The sequence below is a fragment of the Corvus cornix genome, chromosome 3 (genome assembly GCF_000738735.6).
Source record: "Corvus cornix cornix isolate S_Up_H32 chromosome 3, ASM73873v5, whole genome shotgun sequence".
In the NCBI taxonomy this organism is placed as follows: domain Eukaryota; kingdom Metazoa; phylum Chordata; class Aves; order Passeriformes; family Corvidae; genus Corvus; species Corvus cornix.
This window is the reverse complement of record NC_047056.1, coordinates 32,358,840-32,385,873: the sequence shown is the minus strand read 5'-3', so window position 1 is coordinate 32,385,873 and position 27,034 is coordinate 32,358,840. Positions and strand designations below refer to the sequence as shown.

The 27,034-nt window shown below is 39.6% G+C and overlaps 2 protein-coding genes across 7 annotated transcripts in view; one reads left to right on the top strand and one right to left on the bottom strand.

Annotated features, from left to right (window-relative positions):
- Positions 1-22,262, top strand: part of AKT3 (AKT serine/threonine kinase 3) — a 154,933-nt gene extending 132,671 nt beyond the window's left edge. For 2 of the 3 annotated variants that reach the window (XM_039568256.1, XM_010391764.4), the window contains exons 11-14: positions 698-912; positions 3,591-3,678; positions 12,718-12,820; positions 14,862-19,048. In XM_039568256.1, coding sequence (XP_039424190.1) covers positions 698-912; positions 3,591-3,678; positions 12,718-12,820; positions 14,862-14,947 — 492 coding nt within the window. In that variant the 3' untranslated portion in view covers positions 14,948-19,048. Of the gene's footprint in view, positions 1-697; positions 913-3,590; positions 3,679-12,717; positions 12,821-14,861; positions 19,727-19,763 lie in introns of those variants that run through there. The other variant, XR_005604060.1, reaches the window with a different exon arrangement.
- Positions 21,250-27,034, bottom strand: part of SDCCAG8 (SHH signaling and ciliogenesis regulator SDCCAG8) — a 108,986-nt gene continuing 103,201 nt past the window's right edge. For all 4 annotated transcript variants that reach the window (XM_039568253.1, XM_039568254.1, XM_039568252.1 and 1 more), the window contains 2 exons: positions 25,864-25,946; positions 21,250-21,591 (listed from right to left, as the gene is read on the bottom strand). In XM_039568253.1, the coding sequence (XP_039424187.1) occupies positions 25,896-25,946 (51 nt within the window). In that variant the 3' untranslated portion in view covers positions 21,250-21,591; positions 25,864-25,895. The remainder of the gene's footprint in view (positions 21,592-25,863; positions 25,947-27,034) is intronic.

Here is a 27,034-nt window from a genome sequence, read left to right as displayed (position 1 = left end):
AATAAGTTGTTTTTAGGTACACAACGTCAGTGACATTATGTTAACAAATTGTATAATCATTACCAGTTTCTGTGTTTGTATAATACCCTATAAGCATAGTTTCATGGTAAATATAGTATTGTATAAACACTGCCGTATTTTTTTGCATTGGCACGCTTCAGCTGGTAGGACTATTTAATGGACTGTAATGAAACTGTCAGGAGAAAGGCATTGAGGACTTTTGATATAAATAAAGATCATAAAGAAACTAAACTTGAATTAGTAAGATTAAGGTGGTTCTAAATTGGAGACTTTAGACAGGTGGGGCAAAAGAGAGGGAAGTGACTGAGCAAAGAGATGTTTCACCACTTCTAAATGAGGCATTGGTGTACCTGTAGATAATGTCTCTTCCTGAAGCTGTGGATGATATTAATGGCCTGGTAGAGGACATAGGAAAGGGTAAAAAGAAGTAATGATTATTTGGAGCAGGTAATTGTCAATTTTTTATTTTGCTTTTAGCAGTGGTAAGCTTGGAACTTCAGTGAGCTCAGGTGTGTGAGTCAGTGCTACAGTTTTGAGTCAGGTTCTGGGAGTCCTTGTAGCATACTGTGAAAATCAAGTCTCAGAAACACATTCCTATAGAGATGCATCAAACAGACTGAAATGATGATGTATGAAATAGTTTATGTCTCACAGGTGCTTTTGGTTTCTGTCTCAGGTGTTAGAAGATAATGACTATGGTCGTGCAGTGGACTGGTGGGGATTAGGAGTTGTCATGTATGAGATGATGTGTGGGAGATTACCCTTCTACAACCAAGATCATGAGAAACTGTTTGAACTGATACTAATGGAGGACATAAAATTTCCTCGAACTTTGTCTGCAGATGCAAAATCATTACTATCAGGCCTACTGATAAAGGATCCAAATAAGCGGTAAGTGAAATTAATTGGTTGTATAGGCATAATAAATGCTCTGATTGTGCTGGGTAATGTAAAAATAGGTCCGTGGTGCCTGGTCTTCCTGGCTGAAGGAGCTGTCAATCACAGGAAAGGGTCATACACAGGCATACAGTCTCAGATTTCCATTTTTTCAGTCCAGCAATGATTTACAAAATGGACTTAACCAGCAAAAGGAAGAAAAGCTTGTGGAAGACAAACTTTTTTAATCATTCACAGCAAACACAGGGATCTCTTCAAGTTTAGAATGTGTACTGGAACAAAGGGAAAGCTCTCAATTGTTTTTCCAATTGTAACTTAACCCTGAGCTGACTGCAGTGTCTCATGGGGACTGTAGCACTTGTTCTTGGTGATCATAGCAGGAGAGATGCATAGATAGCCACAGCTACATTTATTAGGGCACATAAATAAATCACGTTAGACCATTAAACTAGTAAATTGTTAAAGAATACAACGGAAGTGAAAATTTTTAAAGTGAGTAGTTTGAAAGCATCACCCAGCTGCTGTCTGTGCCCTTTTGTGGTGGGCTTTTCCCTCTGGGATTGTTCCCTAGGAGAGCCATTTTCCAGTGGCTCCAGTACTGGACCAGCAGTGTCCTGTCTCTAAGACAAATCTCTTTGTAAATCAGTGGGATTTGTCTATAGATACCATTTTTTCCCCCAATATCTTTGTCATTCTTGTCTCCTAGGATGTTTTAGGGCTGCAGACATTGTCTGCCTCTCTTTCCTAGTGCTCCTTCAGCCGCTGGTTCTCAAGAAGTTTTGAGTAGTGGGCATTGCCTGCAGGCACTCAGGGCAGGACTGGGTGTTGTGTTTCTCCAAGGCATTTGCCTGGATGCAGCCGGGTGCAGCGGGCAGGACAGCACAAGTGGTGAGCTTGTCTGCTCCAGCTGAGCTCAGTGTATGCAGGAAAAGCAAACTGTGACCAGCCAGCCAAATACAGGCAGAGTAGAGTAAAACTTTGTTTCTGTAGCAACTCCTAATGCTTTTTAACCTCCAAACAATCTGACCCATCAAATATATTAACCTTTAAAATTGGAAAGATGCTTCCTTGTAATTAATCTTTGCAGACAGTAGTGTTTATTACAGACTTATATTTAGAAGCTTATTTATATTCAAGTTCTTGTGATAGCTAATGCTAAATAGGGGAGGAACACAGAGATTAACACAACTCAGCTTTTTTGTGAGCAGCTAGAAGATATTGAGAGAAGTCTGGAGACTGAAGGCTAACTGCCATTTTTTGCCAAGACGTAGAGAATTTTACAATGAGTAGTTGAGAAACAAGGAGGAATACAGCTTGAAAATTAGAATAACTTTGCACTCAGTTATTGCAAGACTGACGTAGTAGTCCAGAATATTTTTGAAATTTGGCAGCAGGGTAATACCAAAACAGACGTTTTTCCTTGGTTGTGGAAATTATTCCTCCTTACAATAAATGCTTTAGAGAGGAATTTATCTTACTTAAATGCTTGCCTTTAGAATTTGTCTTTATATCTTTAGCAGTTCCTTTTAATGAAACACGCACTGTTTTTGTCACTCTTCTTGTTAACATTTACACGTATGCTCTGCTTATTTAGTTAAGAGTAGATTTTTTTTCTGCTGCAGCTTCCTTCTGTTAGGGCAGCAGGATCCCCAGTCTCAGGGAGAAGTTGGATGAGAGCTAAGCAGTCCTGAAAGTTGATGTGCTGTTGACAGAAGGGTAGAGGTTCCCATCACTGAATGTGTGGTTCTTTCTCAACCAACAGCAGCAGCTCAAGCTTGCTCACTAAACTTGTCGAGTCAAAGTGGACTTGCTAATGCAACAAAAAATGGCCAGTTCTCTCTTCTTTTCTCATGGCAGGGTTAGTTTTTCTCCAGGTTAGGGAGCTGACTCTGCTCACAGTCACCGAGCGGGAATGATGCTACAGAGCCAAGTGAGAGAGGAGAGGTATGGGCAGGACACTGGACACTCCACTTTTGGCAGCAGTGACCACTTCTGTGAGCTCAAACCGCTTTGGGCAAGTGCACCCAAAGTAGGTGAAATCCACTTCCTAAGATGATTTACCAGACAGAGTCTGGCTTTGGCAAACTGTGGGCCACAGTGAGTAGTGTGGTTATTTACAGTGGCCTTTAAATAACCTTCTCAGCAGGCCTACAATTTATTAATTTATACTAATTGACTCAGATTGAGACTATTTTATGGTAATTGGTTAATTGTTACAGCACCCAGATGCAACAGCAGTAAGCACTGTATAAAAATGATGCACAAGTCATTACTGATTCAGTGCCTGGCACATCCTTGGCAAAGTTTTGTATCAGCATTATTGGGTTAGTTTGGGTTTTTAATAGTGCCAGGACATTAGTTGGTCTTTCAAGCAAACTAAACTTAAGTATGTTTTTAAAGTTAATGAATTACTAATGAAGCTCATCATGGGCATTAACGAACAGTGTAGTTGGAATAGTCAAAAAGAACAGACCATGGCATGGATACTACCACTATCACGTCTTCCCTCGAGATCATCAGAATTCGTATTAAAAGGGTGAAAATTGCATGTTAATTGGGTGAGAATATTTCCCAGACAGTCAAAAAGAAATGGTCACTTTTCCAACCATAGCAATACTTTGATCTCTCTATAAAAGTTTAATATGTGTTGTTTTTTCCCCCACTCTCTTTAGACTTGGTGGAGGCCCAGATGATGCAAAAGAAATCATGCGTCATAGTTTCTTTGCTGGAGTAAACTGGCAAGATGTATATGATAAAAAGGTATGTCTTTATATGGCATTGAATAATCCGGCTTCTGCAAGGTGGTTTCAACTGGTAGTCATAGACTGCTGTTTTCTGGAGTTAGTAATTTTTTCTTTGCCACTTTTTTGTGTTAATACAATTGAATAATTATTCTGAACAAGGTTTACTTACCTAGTCTTTGTGTTTTCAGTAATAATTTGTCAGTTCACCAGAAATAAATTTTGCAAACCAACCCAAACCTTTTATAATGTAAATGTCCAAATTCTTCCCTTTTCATTTTTCTTCCTGGGCTTTCAAGAGAAAAGTAGATGTATGACTCAAGATAATGTGAAAAATGTAATATAGTTTATCCTGAATTGTCATTTTATTTCTGACTTTTAGTGAAAAATTGTTTTATGAAAAAGGGAAATTAAGTGATCATAAGGAACTCATAGCAAAAATCTACTTTCTGATTGTTTGTGTATAAGTAGAAACCTTTTTCGAACTTAGTTTTAAAGAGATAGCTAAGAAAATTAAAATAGCATTACAACACTGAGCCAAAACAGCTTGTGGAGAAAGCAAGTGCTGGGAATTCAACTGGAACAGTTTTCTCCAGACCCAGTCCTGTTCCTGTAATGATCAACACTTTGGGAATGATTTTAGAAAATTATCTTACTTGGGAGTGAAACTCAATTCAACTTAAGTTGTTTTATATACAGAAACGGATTTTATCTCAGTATTTCTGTAAGAATTTACTTGTTGCTATAAACCCCTTCTATTTTGATAAAGACTTTTCTTTTTTCCCCAACTGTTTTACATTGTTAATCTGCCAGTTGAGCTGCGTAATTTTAAAAGATAGTTTTTTCTCCTTTTTTTTTTGCTTTGTTCAAATAAAAGGAAAATGGAAGACATACGACTGAGCAGAATATGTTTATGCTACAATGTCAGTAATACAAACTGTTTTTTCAGTTGTTGTTGAACTGGAATTTCAAAAATGTGTGGTTGTTGGTGTGGTAACTTCTCTGACAAATACCGGAATTGAAATAAAAGCCTGTATATGATGATACAAAATATGGTACTCTGAAGTTACTTGGTACAAGTGTGATTTTTCCCTGGCAGTAACACAAGTTTTCAAGAAACTCTACAATAAATTATCAGAGCAAGTGTATTAATCAGGTTACTTTATGAGCTCAACCACTGTTGGTTACGTAAGGACATTGTAGAGAAGCACTTTGAGGAAAAAGTCTAAAAATAAAATTTGAGGACCTTTCTAGAGTAAAAAGAAACCCCACTAAAATCAATAGGATTGCAATGTGCTAGGAGTGGGTGAGAAAAAAAAAAGGTGTTACATTATTCTTGCTCCCTTGAAAAACATTTCTTAATTATCTTACATTAGAAATAGAACTTTCAATTCTATACTGTGTTCAGCATCTTATGTAGTTAAGAATATATAAATACTCCTAATTGCTTTGATTCTTTCCAAACGAATATGGCAAATGTGTTTCAGTCAAGATCTTTTTCTGAGCTATTAAAATAAAAGGAGGCATTTTGCAGATTTAAAAAAATAATTTTTTATATAATTATGTAAAAATATATAAATGCCGACACTTTGCTTTTATGCTCATGGAAGTGGATATGGCTTATTGGAGTATTATAACTAGAGAAACTCTAGTCATTCTTTGTTTACTCTGGACACTTGCTTTAAGAAACTAAATTTGCTGGTAAAACATCAACTGAATTTCCTCACTTGAACAATTAACTTCAAGGATCATAGGAATTGCTTTTGTGCAGTATTGCCACACAGTGTGTCCTTTATGGAAAAATAAGTCATGGAAATTACTTCTGACAATATGCTTTTCTGTCTAATTAAAAATTGTTTTGTTCCTATTTGTTCCTTACAAAGCCATTTGTCTGCCTGCTTAAAATATCCAGTTGTTCCTTCTGCACACACAGTCTTACACTCTGCAGACTTCAGAGCTGTGCTCTGAAATATAACCCTCAAACATAATAATAAGGTTAATGAACTTTCATCAAGTATATTCATTAGAATGCTTTTATGAATATTTTTAAGGTATTTTGGTATTCTAAAATAACTCAGAGCATCTAATAAATTTGATTTTCAATTAGGTTTATTCTGTGCTTGCTTGTGTTGCTGTTTATTGTTGGATGTTGAGTCTTCAGCAGTAGGGTCACTTGATGAAATTGATAGTGGATATAATTATTTGCATAGTAAAAATATTTCACAGTAATTTTGCCTGAGTTTTATGCACCATGGCACTGTAATTTTCTGGCTGCATTTCAGGGGTGTGTTTCTGTTAGAAATGAAAGAACTGAAGTTCTTTCAGAGTAATGGAAACCAAAAAATCATGTATATTCTGAGTAGTTGCTGGGTGATAGTTTTGTACATGTGCACACTGTGCTCCTGTGCCTCTGATTTTATCATTTTACTAGGTTATCACTTTACTGGTGTGATTAGAAACAGAATTATATATCTGTAAACTATTTCATTTATTTCATGTGACAGACCACAGCTCTGTCAGGTCAAATGGATCCAAATGGTCAAATGGAATTATTAGGTTTCTGATACTGCTAACTCGTTAACCTAAAGTGGTACTACATAATGATAAAAAAAAATATTGTATGGCACACTGGAGCAGAGAAGGTCGTTGCCTTTAAATGAAAAATGTATAGTAGTTAGCATTTGTGATCTGATGTATTTATTTTTGGCAGAAAAACCATGAGGGCATATGAAAGAGAGCAGCCTGTGCCAGGTTCTTCCTGTGATCATCTCAGCCCTGATGAGTTTTTATCTCTCTGCCTGAGTATGAGAAATTGAATAGTTCGGCAAACTCTAAAGACTTCAAAAGCCCATGTACTAAATAAAATATTTGTTTTATTTTTAGGTAGAATCAGGAAGCTTTTATAAATTTCTCTGTTTCTTATATAAGAATTGCTTTGGCATATTTTTATTTGGGTAGCAGAAATACACTAAAGTTGTCAGATGTTCTGTTTAGGGTCTTTCACTGAACAAAAAGCACATGGGCATTACTTAAAAGATCGAAATTTGGGTATGTCTTCAGGCTTGAACCTTGAAGCACTCGGTAGCCTCATGGCGGAGGAGGTCCAGACCTTGTAGTGAGGCCTGTTTTTCCTCCTGCATATAATATGGATGAAAGATGAGAGAGACCATGTGGAAATTTGGGCTGAGATACATGTTCTGATTGGTGGTAATACCTCTGGTTGTTCCTGAAGAAAATTAGGAAGTGCCAACAAGTGAATTTGTTGGTGCTGGGAAGGGAGCAGGGACAAGTGGCAGCAATGCTTGAAGCGGGGAGGCCTGGCTTTGCTGTGCGTGGTGCTTTTGGAGGCACCTGTCCCAGTGTGGAGGCAGTGGCTTTCAGCAGGAAGTCTGACAGCTGCAAGAAGCTGTTCCTTACCCTTCAGCTGTGGCTACCTTGGTTTACTGAAGACACAAACACAGCAAATGATGAAATCCCATGATCTAAGTCCTGGGTTCAGGCCTGGCAAAATCTGCAGTATAACTATGATCTTAAATGCACATTTAAGTATTTCTGTGTATCAGATTTTGAAAGGAAAGGGTGGGAGGGAAATAGGAAAATACCACCATTTGGATTTAGGTTATTGCTATTTGAATCATACTGTTTTTGTACAATTATCTGCACTGCCACAAAAACTGCAGAAATTACCCTCATTGGTTGCTTTTGTGTTGTTGCCATGCAAAGTTGTAGAAAGATCAGACAACAGCCAGTCTGATACTTTCATTGTGTTTCCACTGATACCTTAAATTATATGGGCAGACCTAGAGGTTGATTGCCACCCTTCCCCCAGCTGCTTGAATTTACAGGAAGGAAAATATACATAAGGGTGTCTGATTCTGAATCTACAAAATTGCTGTAGTCCTGGGGGTTTGTGGTTTCTCTCTGTCCATGGTAACAGCATTGTATCACTTGGAAAACAGTTTATCTGTGGATAAAACTCTCTACTGAAACCTGTTTGCCTGTGGGCTTGTGTTGTATGTCCTTCCACCACTGAAATTCCAGCTCCTTTTCCTCCCCCTGCCTAGGATCACCACATGCAGTGTCCGTGGGGTATTCCCAATTCCTGGCTGTGCTGTGGCTGCTTGCTGGGTAGCAAGCTGCCTGCTTTGGGGCCAGGTATGGGGATGAACCAGTCCCTACAGGAATGCTTATTAACTGGCTTGAAGTTCAACTCAAATTACCCTCTTTCCCCCAGGTGCTAACTCTAGTTTGAGGGGCATGGACAGGTATTCCTCCCGTCTATTCAGCATGATTCAGCCACAGTCTGTTGGTCAGTGGGATCCTTATGGTAGTGGAATGGCCTGAAGTTGTGTCAGGCGAGGTTTAGGTTGGATATTAGGGAAAGGTTCTATACCCAGAGGGTGGTTGGACCCTGGAACAGGCTCCCCAGGGAAGTGGTCACAGCACCAAGCCTGACAGAGTTCAATAAGTGTTTGGACAACGCTCTCAGGCACATGGTATGGCTCTTGGGAGTGGTGCTGTGCAGGGCCAGGAGTTGTACGTGATGATGTTTGTGGTCCTTTCCAACTCAGCGTAATCTGTGATTCTGTGAAAATCCCATTTAAATTAAAAGGAGATTGATGTTCTTAAGCATCATACTTCTCATTTGGCAGATTGAGTGCATCATGGTTACTTTGAAGTAGCTTCACCCATTTCTGTACAGCACCAAGACAAGTGATTCCTGGTAAATTCTCTTTGAGCAAGAAGGGTTACATATTTTCCTTCATACTGAAGTATTTATGTAGTTCTTCACTAAGTGTGAGAAAGTTCAAGGCGTAGAATCAAGCCTGTACATCTCAGTGTACCTAAAACAGTCAAATACTGTGCCTGCCCCTTTCCTTCCTCTAGGAGATGGGTGTCAAATTTTCTAGGACTTGAACTGTGGAAAAACTGTGGTGTTTCTCACACACTGCTCTCAATGGATGCCAAATGGAAATGCCACTCACTGGAGATAATGAAGACACTAAGATATTGCTTCTGCTGTCATTTCTAACATCAAGCCTTTGAAATGGCCAGGGCAGATTCAGCTTGACAGATGGATATGAAATTGGATTTTTGTCTTGAACACAAACTCTTTAAGTCACTTAACTCACACTGAATTTAGACTTTTATTTATTTATTTGTACAGGCACATGCATATCTATGCATATGTGTGTGTGTAATGCATAAATCCAGAAAATCTGTATTTCTGCTCCACAGAGTAGATTGTCAGGAGGTGCAGTTCCCTGTCTGGTTGGAGCATTTTTCTGAATCGAGGCTGCTAAAGGAAGAAAATTATCCCACACTAAAATTTGGCAGCCAGGACCAAGCAGTGCGATTCTCTTGCAGACTGACAAGGCCTGTACTTAACAAAAGCTTATCTTACTCCTTTTGGACACAGGTTACTGGATGTGCCTTCTGGTGCTCACATCACTCTTGGACTTCTGACTTCTCAGGCCAGAAGTGAGCAGCACCTGGATACTATTTCCTTGTGCACCAAATGTGAAATGTCGCTGGCTGTAGAGTGGCATCTTCATGTTGTAATCATCAGAGTGGTTCTTAATGTTGTGTGTATTAATCTTTATCATTAAACCTCAGCTTCAGTCTTCCTTGTGATGTATGAAGAATCTTTTGGAGTGTCAATCTAAGCGTTTATCTCTGCAGCATTCACACCTTATTTGTCTTTCTAATGTTTTCATTACAGCTGAAATTTGTGGACATTTTGCTTTCTGGTTTTAAATGAAGTCTGACAACTAATGGACAAAGGAGACACCCCTCCAGAAAAATGATTGCCAAGAATTTACTCAGGGAAGGGGAGGTGGTACTTTGGTGTCAGCTCAGGAGTCTGGAGTGGGATGTCCAAAAGACTTTAGCCCCAGTGGGTTTGGTGTAGGTGAGGTAGAACAGATGGAAAGGAGCAATCCCCAGTTCTGTCTGTCCACACAGCTGTGTGGGAGGTGGAGGTGAAGCTGTGAGGGAAGGAGACAAAGTGTATGGAAAGATTCAAGAAACCTCACTGACTCTCTGTTCAGCTGTATCTATGCTTCTCAATCTCAGCTACCGATTCCACTTTTCCAAAACTTTTAGGGGATCATGGCTGTAAACAAGGGCACAGCCTGGATAAAGCCCAGTGCACACTATTGTGGAGAGCCACATGGCTGGAGAGTTTGTTTTTGCAGCCAGTGAAGTTTCCAAATGTCTTTAATGTCCAGATATGAAAGATACTGCTGTAAGATAGATGAATCCTAAAACCATTGACATAAATTTGCATCAGGTCCCTCCCTTTTAGTTACAGTGTGGAGTTTCTTGTCTTCTACTTGTTTCACTTCCCCAGACAGCTGAACTTCTGTCATCACTGAAACTTTCATCAGCGGACTTATTGGATGTTATTGATAAACAGTTTTGTAATAAGCCTTGCTGCTGAGCACTGAGTCGGAGCACCAACTTAATGAGTTTTGTTTTAACGGTGCTTTTCATACCTGATTAAAATTATTATTGAAATTATTTGTTCCTTAAGAGTCATTTAGCACTGTGCTTCCCTTCCTAAAACAATGTTTTCAAAGTATTTTCCATAACCATTACTATTTCAGGTAGATGGAGAGAACAAGGGGAGGATTTAAAGTCGTAGTGAGGCTTGTTCATCTCAGTGGATTAAAAAAAAAGATATAACAAATCCCTGGATAAACCAGTAGTTAGCTTGTAAGTTTTTGAGAAAGAAACTTGTCATCTGATGCATTTTCCTTTTCCTCTCCAGCAGCACAGCCATACACTGCTACATACAATGACCTTACCTTGCCATACCTTTTGTGTTTCATTAATGACTTGAACCTGACTCACAGTTGTTACAGACTGAAGTGAGAGTTTGCCCCTTCTCTTTGCAAAGTAGTTGTAGCATGAAAGGTCTCTGGTGTACTTCACAGCAGGAGTAGTTTGTTCTACTGCAGATGTGTGCTGCACCATTGAAAAGACATTGCTTCTTGTCCTTGACTTGAGAAAGAAGAAAATTTTTCCTGAGCTTGTATTTTCATTAATTTCAAATGAAAAGTTTTATTTTTTTGTGAAATGGCATTTTCTGTTTCTGCCCATTAAAATGTATTCCAATCAAGGAAGTAGTAGAAGTAGTAAAATTATTATAAACCTGTTATCTTACAAATTTTTTTCATACTGAATCTATTGCTAAGATCTGTGAAAATGTCTTTTTAAAAGGATGTGATGTACAGTTAGGCTTGACTAGAATACAGTATTTTGCTTCCTGTAATCTTGTGTAGGCTTGTTTCTTTTGTCTTGGTTCTGGTTTGGTTCTGGTTTGGTTTTGGGGTTTTTTTTGTTGGTTTTTTGGTTTTTGGTTTGGTTTTTGGTTTGGTTTGGGTGTTTTTTGTTGTGTGTTTTGGTTGGTGTTTTCAGTTTGGGTTTTTTTTGACTGTTCTTTTTTCAGATAGAAAAATTACAATAAAATGACAATGTGGGATGTTGCACTGGAATAACTCAAATAACTCTTTTTAGGAATTGTGTGGCTGCATTGCTGGAGAGATGTACAACTTTGGAAATCTGCTTTAACAGTGGAGAATTGTTTGGGATAGCCTGGACGCATATAAAAATAATTTTCAAAAATTGAAGGAATCTGTGCAATAAAATGGAATACTTTGTTTATAAACATTGGATGTAACTTGATTTATACCTGGATGATTCTTCTGATGTTGTGTTTATATATGTTAGCTCCTTCAGCATTTATTCTACAATGCCCTGAACTTCTACTTCAAAATACCTCTCTGCTGTTGTATGTTTTCCATTCAGGACAATGTAAGGGAAAGCTGAACTTAGTTTTGTAAAAATATTAATCAGATTTATTGTACTGTTAAGTATATGAAGTGATAAATTTGGTTTTACTTAATAATTGCTTGCACTTACTGAAGATCTGGATCAGATAAGATCAGTCTCTTACTATGTACAGATCATGTACATCTATGCATCTAGTGCATAGAACTTGGGGAAAGGAGGGAGTTCAGCAGCAGTTCTTCTTTGCTGTGGAGTGAATGAACAAGTTAATTTTTTGCTGTTAGTGTTCTGGAGTCGAGGAGAGAGAGAACATGAAACTAGTGAAAACCACACGCAAGTTGGTAATATCAGTGAGCCAGGATATAAGCTGTTATACTGAAAGGAAAATCAATTACACGTACTCTCAGGGTGTGTTTTACATTGCACATGAGGAGGTAGCACCAAAGGCCCAAACAAGGACATTGTCACACCACACACACACACACAATTTGCAATATCATACATACTAAACTGCTGCATTGTTTTTGGACTGGCAGCATGCAGTGTGATATTCCATACTCGATATGCCTTCCAGTAAAAATTTACTACCAGTTCTTCTGGTGGAGAAGGTGGATAGCAAGGCTGGTTCAAAAGAGGGGCAAGGGAGTCCTGCCTGCCGGCTGTCAGTGGCTCCTAGTGATTTGCTGTTGGGAAATCCCACACTGTGCTGTGAAAGCGGTAGGCAGGTTTAGATGCAGCAACTCCCTTAAGCCTGAACTGGCCTTTTTTCAAATGTAAAATTTATTTTCACATCATGTAATTTCTTCTAAAGGTACATTCAGATGAAGGCCTTACCACTGGAAACGAAAACCCCAAACCATGCTTATTATGCTTTCTGTGTAGTCTTTTTCTTCTTAGCTGTTTATACCACCCAGTTGTGGTGAAGTATCTAGAGATGCCTTTGCCTGGCAGCTCTGCGGGTAATTAAATTGGCCTGAAGAGTTTCTAGGTAATTATCTTTATGCAGCTCAATTTATCTGCAAGTCATGTGAGAGTGATACTTTGAATTTAGCTGCATTGTGCTATTAACTGGATTCTGAATGGGTATTTTTGGGATTGACTCTAATGGGTTCTATCTCTTAGTGGAAGTTAGAGACCCAGCTGCCTCTCCACAGACCTCCTTGTTTGATCTGGGGTGAAGGGAAAAGAACTTACTTGTTTTCCTGATAGTAATTTGGCTGCTTTGAGGTGTAGTAATTTTGTTTTGTTTCTTGGTGCCTTTCAGCTTGTACCTCCTTTTAAACCTCAAGTGACATCTGAGACAGACACCAGGTATTTTGATGAAGAATTTACAGCTCAGACTATTACAATAACACCGCCTGAAAAATGTAAGTCGGAAATGATGCATAAGCATGACATAACAGCAATGTTTGTAATAAAGCTGTGTGCAAGGTTTTTTCTGTTTGAATAGGAAAGCTGTTCTCACTGTTACTAATAAAAGTCTTCATATGGAAGTGTGTAAGAGTAACTCTCAATGACAGCTTTATTTTTAAGATGCAATAATTACAAAGCTTAGAATATTAGATCACTCTGGGTTGGGTTTTGGGGGCATTTTTGGTGTGGGCTTTTCGGTGTTGATTTTGTTTGGGGTTTTTTCTTTGTTTGTTGGTTTGGGGTTTTTTTTGTTTGTTGTTAAATACAAGAAGACACCAGCTTCAAGTGTTTACTGGTTGGCAGTCAGGGTCCCAGTTCAGCAAAGTACTTGGAACATGGACCCTTCTTTAGGCATGTGGACAGTGCTGGTGGCTTCAGTGGGCTGTGTAGCTTTAGTAACATAGGCATGTTTTGAAATACCTTGAAGACAATACTTTGAAAAAAAACCTTAATTACTTGAAAATTAAATTTCCTATCAAGTCCTTTGCTTCAGCAGAGCTCTTAAAGAAGGTGTTAATATGGATGTAACCATGGCACTGGACCTTGCACAATTTCTTTATTAGAGTGAATGTGAATTCACTGTAGTTTGTGTTTTTGTCATCTTCTGTTTCACACAAGAATCATGATCTGATCAGCCAAGCCAGGGCTTTACAGTTACTTACCAAGCCAGAGCAGTTACGATCTTGCTCCTGAGTTTGTGAATGAATTTTCTTTCTAAATGGGGATATTTGGGGTTTTGTTTGTTTCTTTATATTGGAGGCTGAGAAGGGAGGATCACAAAAGTAGACAATAAAGGCTGTAGTTATGGTTGCTTAGCTTTTCATAAAGCAAGCTCATTTTTTGATGTTTTGGGACTCCCAGGTTAGCTGCAGTTTTCTGTTCATAAATAGATCTAGAGTATTTTCTGGATTTTGCATTTTTAGTGTTTGAACACAGTCATAGAAGCATAGAGTGGTTTGGATTGGAAGGGACCTTAAAGTCCATCTGGTTCCAATCCCCCTGCCTTGGGCAGGGGCACCTTCCACCAGACTGGGTTGCTCAAAATCCATAATTTAAGTGATTTTAAGTCTTTCTGCTGTGAAAAAAGAACCCTTTCTTCTCCTATCTATCGTGATAACAATTTGTTCATCTTTGTAACTTCAACAAATTGCACTAAAATTTGGATTAACTTGGGGTCTGTTGATTCGATATCAGATCTGCATTAACTCTAGTTTTTATGTGTAGAATATATGAAGATACAAAAGACACAAAATTCTGAAAGGTTGCATATAAATACATTGTTAGAATAACAGTCTCAGCAGGAGTCTTTAAGAATAAGCTCTGTTAAAAAGCCATGTGAGAATGTACATCCAAATTCTCGGAGTTAGGTAACATCTGGTGCCTGCTTTCCATTGGCACTGGAGGAATTATGTAAATAAAAATATTTATGAATTTGGCTTATTCCATATTTCTTCTAATCCCAGTAAATACTGTAAAAATAAGTAATTTACTAAAAATAATATCTAAGCATTGAAACACATAGAGCCTGTATGAATTGTTCATTTTGCAGCTGGTTTTCCTTTTAACTCACTTCAAAATGGAGGAATATTTAAACATATCTACAGTAAGACTGTAATTTCCTGAGCTCAGCTCAAGAAATGATGGAAACTGGCTGCCTCAATTGGCACTCGGCTTCTGTGCTGCCAGAGGCCGGGTATGCTGGCATGTTTGGATTAGCCTAGAAGGGGTAGTAGTGATTGAAGTTCTCAGGTGATAGTCAGAATAAAATGAACCAACCAATCAACCCAGCCTAAAATAAAGAGTGACTTTTGGGCATGATGTCCTTTCAGTGAGTATCACTCTGCTGTGTGAACATAAGCTTATGTGCTTAACTGAAGTCTTACTTCAACTTGAGCCTTTAACCTCAGCATTGAACCCTGAAAGATGTATTGCATATCAGGTGAATAATAAAATTTTATTGATATAGTGATATTTTGAACTTTTTCCTTAACACAGATGACGAGGATGGCATGGACTGCATGGACAATGAGAGGCGGCCACATTTCCCCCAGTTTTCCTACTCTGCAAGTGGACGAGAATAACTCTTTTGTTCTGCTGCTTCACTGTCATCTTAGGTTTATCACTGAAAATGATTCCTGAACATCACCACCAGTACTAGATACTACTATGATAGCAGGGGCACTTTCAGAGACCATTCCAAATTGAACAAGTTTCTTTCCCAAACCTACCTAAAATCCGTTCTGGTTTTGCATGACATATGAGAATCTCTCTACTCTGCTCTCCTGCTGTTGCTGCTGCCCACAGTCTCAGTATAATAGCAACATCAAGAAGTTACTAACAGTTCTTTGAAGGTAGATGACTTCAGCATTGTACACTTTGTGAACAAGTAGTCATCTATTTTTCCTCACAGTGGAGGCTAAACAAAAGCCGTGTTGGTCCAGCTTATCTTCTTCCAGAAGATGAATCAAAATTGTAATTAGTCTAAACAGACTAGGTGATAACATTTTCTTGCATCTGTTTGTGCTGGTTAGAATGAGGAAATGTAGAGGTGGTGATGTACATACGCAAGGTCTCTGTTAGGCATATCATTACTTGAAGCAGGTCTGTGTCATTAACATCTGGCTGGAATTTGTTTGGGAAATGTTTGAGAGAAGGACTTAAACTGTTGATATATATAAATATATATATATATTATTTTTTAATTACTGTTGGATACTACAGAAGAAGCAGAAGGGCTGGGCTCACCCAGCCTGCCACTTAGAACTTCCAGGTTCATGTGCAATCATGGAGAATCGAACATTATACATGCAAGAAATGAAGGCATAAAAGCAGCAGTTGAAGTTGTTCAAGGGGTCTTATAATTTGCACCAGATAACATCTTTCTCATGCTTTTCTCTTTCATGATATGCATCACCTCTGATGGCTGAAGAATGTAGACAGGCATAATGGTATTGCTTTTCACCAAAATGTGTGCACCAAGGTAAACAGGTGTTTGCCTTACTTGTTTTTATTTTGAGTTTGTGAATTAGCTTCCTCTCCAGGTGTTTAACTCTGAATATTCCTTTTTTTCTTCTTTATTTTCCTTTTTTTTTTTTTTTTTTGGTTATACTGCGGTAGTATTTATTTTTAGAGATAAGGTTTGTATGTGTCATGTTTGCAAATGCTGCTACATCTTAGAACAGGCTTATAGCAGTTAATTTTGTAATATATGGAAGGACTGTACAAGCTGAAGGGAATAATGCACTTTTCTCCCATGTGGAAATTTTAACAAGGCTCTGAAATTGTACATACTGCTTAGAATCAGATTTTTGTGAATGAAATACTGTCTTTTAACCATTTGGCAGTGGAGGTGGGGAATTCCAACCTCATGTGCCAAAGGGTTAAAAGTGAACAGACAAAAAAGCTATATCTTGTGCTCCATTTAGGATAAACATAATGTAAGAGCCTGACAGCACAAGAGAAAATGTCTGTTCTATATGAAGGAATTGCATTTGAACAACGAGACCACAGTGATTACAAGAAAAGCACTTTATTTTAACAATTAAATTAGTAAATTTCTGAGATCAGCCGTTCTCAACGAAGATTTGCCCTCAACCAAAAGAGTCCCGAAACCCAGCAAGTTCCGTGTAACCGTGGTACCTGATTGACTGAATTTCAAACATCACAACAAATGCTCCACTGATAGGGAAACGTCTTTCCATTTTCGAAGATCTGTATCTAACAGAACATGTGCATAAACTTTAGCTTTGATCTTCAGCAATGATAATCTTAATAATAAACCCGTTGGTGCTAGGAGTTGGGGCGTGACGCGGCGCAGCGACAGAGTGCGCGCACCCTTGCAGGCAACATCGGGAACCCCCGGCTCCATAGGATTATCATTGGAAGTATCTCTGCATTCAGCTCTTGTTAGCTCCCACAAAGACTGTGATATTGCAGAGTATTCCTGGTTGCATTGTGTGAGTGAGTAGATGAGTCTGAGAGGAGAGATGTTCCTACACAGATGCCTTAGCCTCTTGATGTGGAAAGTTGAGTGCCCAAGCATGAAGCCCACTGCTGGCAGTGCATGTGCTGGGATGGTCAAGGGGTAGATGGGCATTTTAGCAAGGCAGCTAAAGACGCAGAGTAATTTAGACAATTTTTCATGTTTAGTGTTTTATCTTTAGTAATGGATGGATAATCAGATAGAAATATATCATGATGTATATTCTAACTGCATAGGATTTCATTATGTCACCCTGTAACACTAAAGACATGTAGATGTTGTCCCAGTGCGGAGAGAAAAGAGAGCAGCAAATGCGTTGCAGGTCAGTCCTGGACTGGTGGTGTAGAGGTGTCTACACTGACACAGTGCGCGAGTGACTGAAATAACCAAGTACTTAACAGACGGGCATTAATTACTTCTCTGCAAAGGTCTTGTACTTAGAGACTGAAACTATGATGATTCAAAATCTGTGTTACATGCCTGTGTTTTCTCCCCTGTGTTTGCAGCTTGTAACAGCAATAAGTTTCTCGGCACAGGGCAGCTCCAGCCAGTGACCGACTGGCCGTGACTCTGGCCAGCGTCTCCTTGTGGCAGTGACACCCTGTGCTTTGCTCTCCGTTGCGTAGCCAGGTAGTGCGCGGCTTGCAGGAAGGGTCTGTCAGTGAACTGTTGGAAAACCTTTTAAGACATCGCTTGCATTGCATTGTCTGCCTTCTGAAACATCAGTGATCGAGTTTATGATGCAAAGAGTCTGCAGCCACCTTGTGCTGCCCAGGCTTGGGGGATTCCCTCTTACCAGTGTTAGAAACAGATGACAGAGAAATGGACAAGCAGTGCTGAGAGAAACTTTTGAAGCTCTTCTTTTGCTGTCTGCAGTTGTGGTTGGATTTGGACAGGAGGTGGTGGCTGGTTGTCTTGGTGAGCCTTTTGAGCACAGTACATTTCAGAGCTTGACTCCAGCTTGTACTGACTTCCATGACATACAGTATGCCCTCTTGTACTGCAGCCATCTTGGAGGAACTAGGTCATTTCTTGTTTGGATTTTGGCAGTTTTGCACACAGCTTCGCTTTCCACACTAACCCATCTTCCAGTACATTCCTGTTGCTTAAAGAACATTTATTCCAGTATTGTTTTACCTTTTTTTTCCATCTTTACTTGTGGCTTCTTAAAGCTGACTGTTCTTGCAGGGGCCATGTGCTTCTCCTAGAGTACAAAAGTAAGGTCTTTCCTTACTAACTGCAGGGTCTATATATTACACCTCAATGTACACACTTTGCTGCTACTGTTTGTACTGTCTACAGTAGAATTTCCTTATCTTGCTCCTGGTAGTGCATTACAGGCAAGCATGAAATGTAAAGTATTTATTTAAATAAAAACCTCTAAATTGGTAATTGAATTACCTCCCTGTAGCTTTAGAGTTTGTGACATTTCTTGACCTTGCTAGTTCTTTCATTAGATCCATGCAAGATCTAGTCATATGGTTAAGGATATTAAGCAGACACGACTACGAACCCAAGAAACCGTATTACTGTTGGTCATACTTAAACTGTTTATTTCCTTAAGTATATGACCCACAAGGATGTGAAATAACTACAAGAAACTGTTTTTGTACACTGTACATCCTTAGTATTTTTACACGTATATGATAGGGATGCACATTATTTTCCTTCGTACAGACAGCTTAAATAAAGCACTATGTCAATCTGCTACTTCTGTGTTTTTTAATGCTAATTTGTTCTGGAGGTTTGTAAATATATATATATATATATGTTCAAGCTTGCCACAGAGGACGTATTTTTTTATATCTGCACATTACTATTAAATATCTTAGAGGATAAAATTCTTAAGTTGTTCTGTGTCAGAGAAAGAAAAATGGTAATGAGAAGGCTATATTGCAGATTAGAAAAGATTTCTCAAGTTTTGGTTTAAATACTTACTTCATATTTTAAAGTAATTTTATATAGGTTAGATGTTTCAATCCTGAAATGCACAAAGAATTTACTTAATTTCTTCTTACAAGAAAATGTACATCATTATTTTTTTATCACTGTATATATAATGATCTGTGCATGTTTAGTTACAAGTTTTATTTGCTGTGAAGTCCTAGTGATAACTGTAACTCGCTGTGACGTATTTCAGATACTGGGTGAACAGTTTCAGCTTGTAAATGATTCAGTTACAGTATTGTAAAAAAAAAAAGTTTTTATGACTAAGCAAAATGTATCTGTGCTTTGGACCAAGGCTGTTTCCATACAGGTGGCTCCTGTTAACTCTGTGAGGTGTATGTCACTTATAAAAGTATATTTGGGTTATACATTTGAAGGCACACTCCTATCAGAACATTCACCATTTAAGTGATTTTCAGCTGATGAAATTCTTGGCCTCATATCCCATAGCTAGGTGATGTTTGGGCAAGGAGAGGGGAAAAAAGGGAAGGTGGGCTTAGCAGGGCACTGCAGAATGGGACTCTTTGAAGCCCACAGGCTGGTCCAGGGCCGTTTCAACCAGCCGATCTGGAGGGCTGAGTGTCCTTAAAGCAGTGGGGTCATCCGGGTTTTCTGACGGGTTTTCTGTTCTCTGATGTGAATGCTTCTCAGGAATAGAGGTGCTTCATCCAGGTCTCAGGTTTTTCCTTTTCCTTTTTCCTCCTTTTTTTTTCCTCCCCCACCTTGTAATAGGAAAGAGCATCAGGGAGACAGCCATCCATTAGTTCAGTGATACCAGGATGTCACTGACCAGGACAAAGCTGCAGCAGTGACAGGACTATCTGGTCAGGCTGCATCCCGTGTTGCGGAATCACGCTCTGTGTGCTGACCTGGATTTGATTGTCCAGTCTGATACTTGTAAACTTTGTAAAACCAAGCATTTAGTGCTTAAGTAGAAGCAAGGGAAGGGGGGGAGGGATATGAGACAGGTAGAACTGGTGCTGTAATGACTCATTAATTGCTATAGAGTATCTGCTGCAGGGGAAGTTATTCCTTGTAGACTCCCAGCAACACAATAGTTGCACCTATGCCTGGGATGAGTATAAAAACCTACTTCCAGCTATATATACTGGCAGCCCAGGACCCTTTGTTGAAATCAGAGCTGTACATGCACGTGGGTGGCTGGCAGTGGAGCCCTGCATGTGGCCACCAGAAGCCACCTGGTAGGTGAGGCAGGTCCAGAAAGGTTGAGGGTCCCGCTGTGCTCCAGGGTCTCAGTGAAGCCTAAGTGTCAGGAATAGGTGCCTGAGTTCCTTTGCATGTGTAACCTATAGGCACTGTCTCCTATTTAAACACAGATTTATGCTGTGAAATAATAAAAAATAAATCCTAAAGTTTGCATTTTCCTATGTTTATAAATGTATATTCTTAACTGTGTAACCATCTATAAAGTAGTGACACTTAAAAAGCTGTCAGCCTGATTACTGTGAAAAATCCCGAGTTCGACTGGAGAGGGCTTTCCTTCAGCAGCCCTTCTTGTCCCTGAAGACCTGAGGCCTTTCTCAGCACGCTTAGTGTCATATCTGTGAAGCTGTTCAGGGAGGCGATCAGATGTGTTTGGCAGTTTTATATGGCAGGAAATTGAAATAGGGAGGAAAAATCACTTTGATGTTAGGGCTATACCACTAATAATTCTTAAAATATAAGGGAAGGAAAGATTGTGTTCCACACCCAATGGTAATTTATTGCATGTGTTGTTACTCTTATTTTTGTTACATTTTCCGTGTTCATGCTGGCTGAAGTCGATTTATTGCTGGGGAACTGTTCTTTGTGCTTTTTTTCCCCCCTTTACCAACTACAGTGAAAAAAATAGCTGTAGAAATTTCCTCTTCTGTGTGTAGCTTCTACCACACTAGACAGCAAAAGATTCAGATAAATTCTTTCTGAAACAGTTGGGTATTTGAGTAGTAACCTTGAAAAACACGAGTGCACAGTTAACCAGAAAAAAAGCCCTCCACCTGTACCTTCCAAATGTTTTGAGTTGAGTAATTTGACGCCAAGTTCATCTGGTGCCCTGAATATGTGCTGGTGGAAAAGTCCAGCTCCACTGCTTCAGTGTGGAGCCTAGCACCTCCTGTAATGGCTCCTCGGTAGTAATCAAGGGCTCCTTTCTCTTAAAGGCTTTGTTCAGTGAATGTTTTAAAGGGGAACCTGACCCATGGCAATTCCTCCACATTAGGTGGAATATTTCTCAACCTTCTTACGCTTTTCTGATTAATTAAGTAGTTTTTGGGACTCTCACTTTTTAGATAAAAGTGACAAATGTCCTGTTGAAGAAAGTTCCCAGGTATACTCTGGTACTGAGTTTGTAAAAAGGAGGGCAGTGTACATGTGTAGCACTTGCAAACAGCCCCCTTCTCCCTCCTCCCCCTGCACATGCTTTCCTTTGAATTCAGAAGGACAGAACAAGGAACCTAGAGATCCTATTAGGTTTATTGATATTTCAGTTTGTAAATAATATAGACATGTATGTTCAACTATGAAAATAGATAAAAACATTTTATAAAAATTGTACAAATTATTGACATCCACATCACGTAATAGCTGTTAAAACTGGCTTGCTAGCCTGGTCTTTTCAGAAATGTCTCAGCTGTCATCCCAGAAAGTTTGGTAGGCTGGTAAGGCTTCAAAATATTTGTGATTCCGTAGTTAAAACCAAATAGAAACCAGCTGAAATTAGCTAGCAAGTGTGCCTGTTTTCTGCAGAGGTGTCTTTGGGTGAACCTCAGACAAGTTTCAGCCAGGTGCAGAGCAGACCTGAAAGATAAAAGGAAGAGATGGGTAGTCTGTATGGCAGTGCCTGTGTTTCTCATTTGTGTCACTTCAGCCTGCAGGCAAGTTCTTAGAAGAGAAATAAAAATTCGTTAAGACTGCAGAAAGGCAGAGTAAACAAGTACTGTTTCAAAGCCTGCACTTCCTGTGGGCCTGCTGTCCTCATCTCTTTCTAAGCTCAGAAGTCTTACAGGTAGCAAGAACAAGAGGCATCTGATTTCTGAAAAGCAGGATCTCCATGAGCTTTCGACATGGCTCCTGTTTAGCAGTAAATAAGTGAGCTCTTGTTTTGGGGCACGTCTAAGATCCTGCCCCTTCTCCCTTCCAAGAAGAAGAGGGCAGGGTTTTGCCAGAGGGTGTTTACTATGTTTTCAGTGTGTGTCTGGGGTGGGCAGCTGTAGCAAAACAGGAAACTGTTGCCTTGGTGCCCGTAGGAAACCTCTGGTGGAAAGGCTAATTCGCAGTTTTGAAGCTCTTGCATAGCTGTTGTTTGTGCTTCCTCGGTAGCACTTAAGGACTGAATTGAGCAAGACATCAAACGATTGGAGCTGGGGGAGCTACCTCGAATTAAGCCACTGCAGTGCTAAAAATTGAATTTAAGAGATGTACATGACCTCAGAAATAAAAATAAACTTTCTACTTTGGCTGGTTTTGCATTAGAAGACTGAAGGGTTTTGTTTTTTTTCCTTCCCCCCTTGCTTGGTTAGGCTGAATTTAAAAAAATTCATGAAGCTGCAGTTCACTAAAGAATTAAAAACACTAACATGGTAATTTTCCCCCCAAAATACATGCACCAACACCAACTGCTGTAATTGTGTCTGCAACCAGTGCAAGGAATTATGGCAATGGAAAGCCTTGGGGCTTAAATTCCATGTCAGTGCCTGGGTAGTGACAACCGGAGGAAACCTACTCTGTGCTGCAGTGACCCTTGGCATTAGAGTATGGGCAGAAGCTTAAAAGGATCCCAAACACTCAACTCCTGAAGAAGTCTCCTGGAAATTTCTGTTGTGGGTGTTCTTCCACACCACAGTTACCCAGTGTTAATGCTTTGTGAGATGCAGAACCTCAGCTTGACTGATGAAGTGGGCAAATCTCCTCCTGACCAGCCTGACCTGAACCTCTTCACAAAGCAAGCACAAATCCTGGCAGAGTCTCTGTAGCCCACTGTCCAAGGGGCCAGGTGTTAAAGCTGTCATTTAAGGTGTGCTGTTCTCCAATGAAATGAGCACAACTGTCACTGTCACATCCAGGTAATTGGTAAACGAGTTGGTTACTGCATAGTCAGAGGTAGGGGCCTTTCCAGCCTTAGTTTCTCCTCCTCCCAAGAACATTTTGGTATTCAGTGTGCAGACCTCTGCAGTGCACAGTGCCCAAGTTCCTCTAGACACTCCCTCCTACCTCAGTGGCATCTGCTTTAACAGGGTGGTTGGGTATTAGATGTACAAATTGGAAGGGTCTGTAGGAGTGGAACCACAGATGCCTGACTGGTTTACTTTATTCCTGCCAGCTATACTGGGAGGAGAGAAAAGCCACTGACTTCCTGTTTGACTAGAAAGCACTCAGGTGGCTTCAGTGCCTCAATCCTCCACTGCATGGCTGTAAAACCCAAGGTGGAACTCTCAGGAGGGCCAGGCTCAGCTCCTCAGTTGGTGCCCAGCTTCGTCCAGTAACCAGACACTGGATGGGATGCACAGGACTCGGATGCACAGGACTCCCACAGCTGCTCCTCCCAAACACTGAGGAGCTGAATACTTGAAGTCTCATGTCAGTGCAGTCAGACATCAAACAGAGGTCTATCTTTATCCCTTCCTGTCATAGTTTAACTTGCATCACTTCTGATTAAACTCCATCTAAGCAGAAGTAAAGATTTTCATCTGCTTAAAAAAAACCCCACAACAGCATCCACCAACCCGTCTGTGCACTGTCACTGGCTGTTACAAACACCTGGCAGCGGCACTATCTTTGTGCATTAAGACTGCACTAAAACAAAAGCTCTCTCCCAATAACCAAAGCAATCTTCAGGTCTCCTGAGGTTGAGGGCCATGTAAGGATCAGCTCAATCACTTTTGACAGCAGAGATGGATGACCCACCTGTTTGCTGGAAATAAGGCTCCCCCTTCTGTAATATATAATAAAAAATAAAAAGCAAACAGGGCACTTGGGAGCACTGCTACATTAACTGCTGGGACCTCACTGAAAATTCGTGCTGACACAAGAAAGGAAAGAAAATCCCTGCTCCAGAACAGCTATAATTCTGACAGTGCCTCCCGCTGAGCGACTGGGGCGAGGATGGGAACACAGGCACGGGTGAGTGTATTTTAACTTCCTTTTAGAACAAGGGTGATCAGCTCACAGACATGCTCACTGTGACAAAGACATCTGTAAGGAGGGAGGAGAGAGTTTTAGTGGCTCAGCCATAAGGATAGCACAGGGAGAGCACGGGTTCATGGCCAGGGAGGGGCTGGCTTGCAGGAGGACATCTTCGTGGGGAAGTCAGAGCAGCAGCACAGGATGACAGCCCTCGCTGGAGGTAATCCTCAAGGTCCAGATCCTACTCGTCTGTGCTCTCACTGGCTCAGCTGGCCAGCAAACCCTTCTGGCAGCCGGGGTCTGTGAGGGGATTATCCACTGGGACAAATACTTATTTCTGTCAAACTGATGGACACCAAGGCAGATTCTGCAAGGGAGAGGCATCCCAGCTCTCACAAATACACTCATGCCTGGCGGGGGGTGCTGAGGTTTCCAGCAATCTCTGTTTAGATGTTTGTTTGCTTTCTGTGCACATTTATTTAGTATTCTGTATTTCATACCTATGTAGGAGGGCAGTTAGATGTATCTTAACCTCCTGCCTTGGGGTGCGTTCCAATATACAAAAGACTTTCAAAGGTGGAAATTCCAGACCTGAGTGTTCCAAAAACTTTCAAAATGAGAGGTGTAAATCCCGTAATTAAAATTTTGATTACCTTTACAAGGTCCTGAATATGTTATGCTGTATCCCATTATTAAGTATTAGTGACATCTAGTAAATATTAGTGTAACGGTCTGATACACAGAGGTCGGGACATTATCATACTGGTCTTTTTCGGCTCTATGAAAATGAAAATTACAATGCAAGCATCGTCATGCCATAGGCAGATGGTTATTCTGAAATAACACTGGGCTTTTTTCAGCAATAGGAAATTTAATATTGTTATTTTAAAAGCATGTAATTCACTGCTAAGAATGAGAAAGACGTTTTCAAAAGTGGTGGACTTGTCTTGGTTATTCCTTCAACAAGGATTCTAAAAGCCTTTTAGCTCATGTGGCCTGTAAAGGAATGCAGCATTATAGCAGGATCAGGTACTTCTTTTGATTTCTTTTCCTTCACTTTAAAACCCACAATTTTCTTTACAATGTCAAATGAGTTTTCCAAGAAAAACAGGCTCTTAACACACCAGAATGTAGCTGAATTTAAAGAAAAATTTTTTTTTTCTGTTTGTCTTTCCCCCCATACAGCAAACACGTAACACTAGAAATAAAACTACAGTGGAAGTAACCTGACTTTTGAAAACAAATCCTATCAAGGCTCAGGGGTTGTCAGGGTTTGTTGACTAGGTCAGCTAGATTCAAGTAAAGGATGCAATTTCAAATCCTTTAAACTTTGAAAGTTTAGTAACTCTTACAAGGCAGTAGGAACAGCTGTAGCTATGTTGCACTAGCGTAACTTGGACACCACTGCTCCAAATACAAATATTTAGATAATGTTTCTGTCAATGTGACACTAACTGTTATGATTTATTATAAAACAAATTGCAGCCTTTCTGAAGACATAGGGATGATTCAAGCTTCCCCAGACAGAAAATACTGGAAGCAACAAAACTAACCAATTCCAAATCAAAAGGCAAACACCTAGAGCCTATCCAGACCAAAAAGTACCTGGGTTAAATCTGAGATCTTCTAGAAGTTCCCACCTTGCTAAGAGTTGTACATCCCCCTTTCCCTTCAATTTACATATTTAAGATATTTTTTTAAATTCTGTTAGGTAAACTTGTCTTTGCTATGGAGTGGTTGTCCTTAAATTTTTAAGTGCTTAAAGAGAAAAAAACAAAGCACAAAAAGCTTCAACAGTTTCAAACCCAAAAATGTTTCAAACACTTCCTTCTTCCTTTTGTCTTTAAGTGTTTGCCAGATTCAACTCACATCTGCAAATAGTTTTAGTCCTGCTCTCCTTTCCTCTTCCCCCACTCTATATATAGGATATAGAAAAAAAATACGTACTTCTGCTCATTTCTCTTTATCCATCCAGGTTTTTACTTGATTCCATCTGTGTCCTGTTTGAGATCTGCATCCCGTTTTTTCTCCTGAAATATGCAACTGTAGTTACTAGAGGCTTATGTTCCAAGACACAATAGCACATTTAGGTTAGTGTATTTTACATAATCTTTAAAGGATTAGGCAATGGTTGGTTGCTTCCACCTTCCCCCCCCCACCAAAAAAACCCTCCAAAAACTTGGTTAATTATAAAGGAGAACTGTTGGACAATACAGAAAAATGTGGAATATGAGGTCATTTTCACCTTTGATCAACACTGACTCTGAAATTGCTTGGTTTTAGTATTTATTTCTGTACTAACTACATATATCTTTCTGCAAAGAGCTTCCATTTATGGTGAACTGTTCTTTAGTTTTCTTAAAACAATTGTCTGATGTTCCAAGCAGCTCTTTTGGGCTGAACTCCAATTCCCAGAGAACCACCATTGCTTTAAATGGCTGCAAATAGATTTTTAGGGCTCATTTTGTAGTAAGTTTTATATCATTCTTCTTTTCGGAGTGTTCTCAACTTTAAAAGTATCCTCTGGAGCACAATTAACTTGTAATGAACATAAAGAAGGCAGCTTTTGCCAGTCAAGTCTCGATAGAAGTGTATTATCTGAATGTTTTTTTCCTCTTTTGTATGATTTTTGTACTTCTGTCCAACTCCATAAAAACACAATCAATTCCAGATAAAATAGGTTATCAATAACAAAATCCCTGTGGACCATGTAAAGGCTGTTCACATTACCAAGAGTGCTTTTCTTAAAACAGAAATTGTAATTGCTTTTGGGAACAACCACCTCCTTAACTCCTCTTATAGAGAGAACCCTATGGCTGCCCTAAAATTTGCCAGTAGTTACTACATGCTGATAACCTTACACTGTCATAAGCCACCGAGTTTGTCTACTAGAACAGGAAGTGCCATAAAACCGAACACATGGACGTGATTAGGGGCTTAACAAAGTACAGATTTTATTCCCTTAGGTTAAACATTTAGTGAATTCTACAGATAAAAAGCCTACAAAAATAGTGATTTCACTATTTTAAAGTTCTAAGACAATTAATATTCTGTTTACTGCTAGGTGTGCTACTAGACTAAATTTCCTACACTGAATGTCCTTTGTTACCATGTGAAG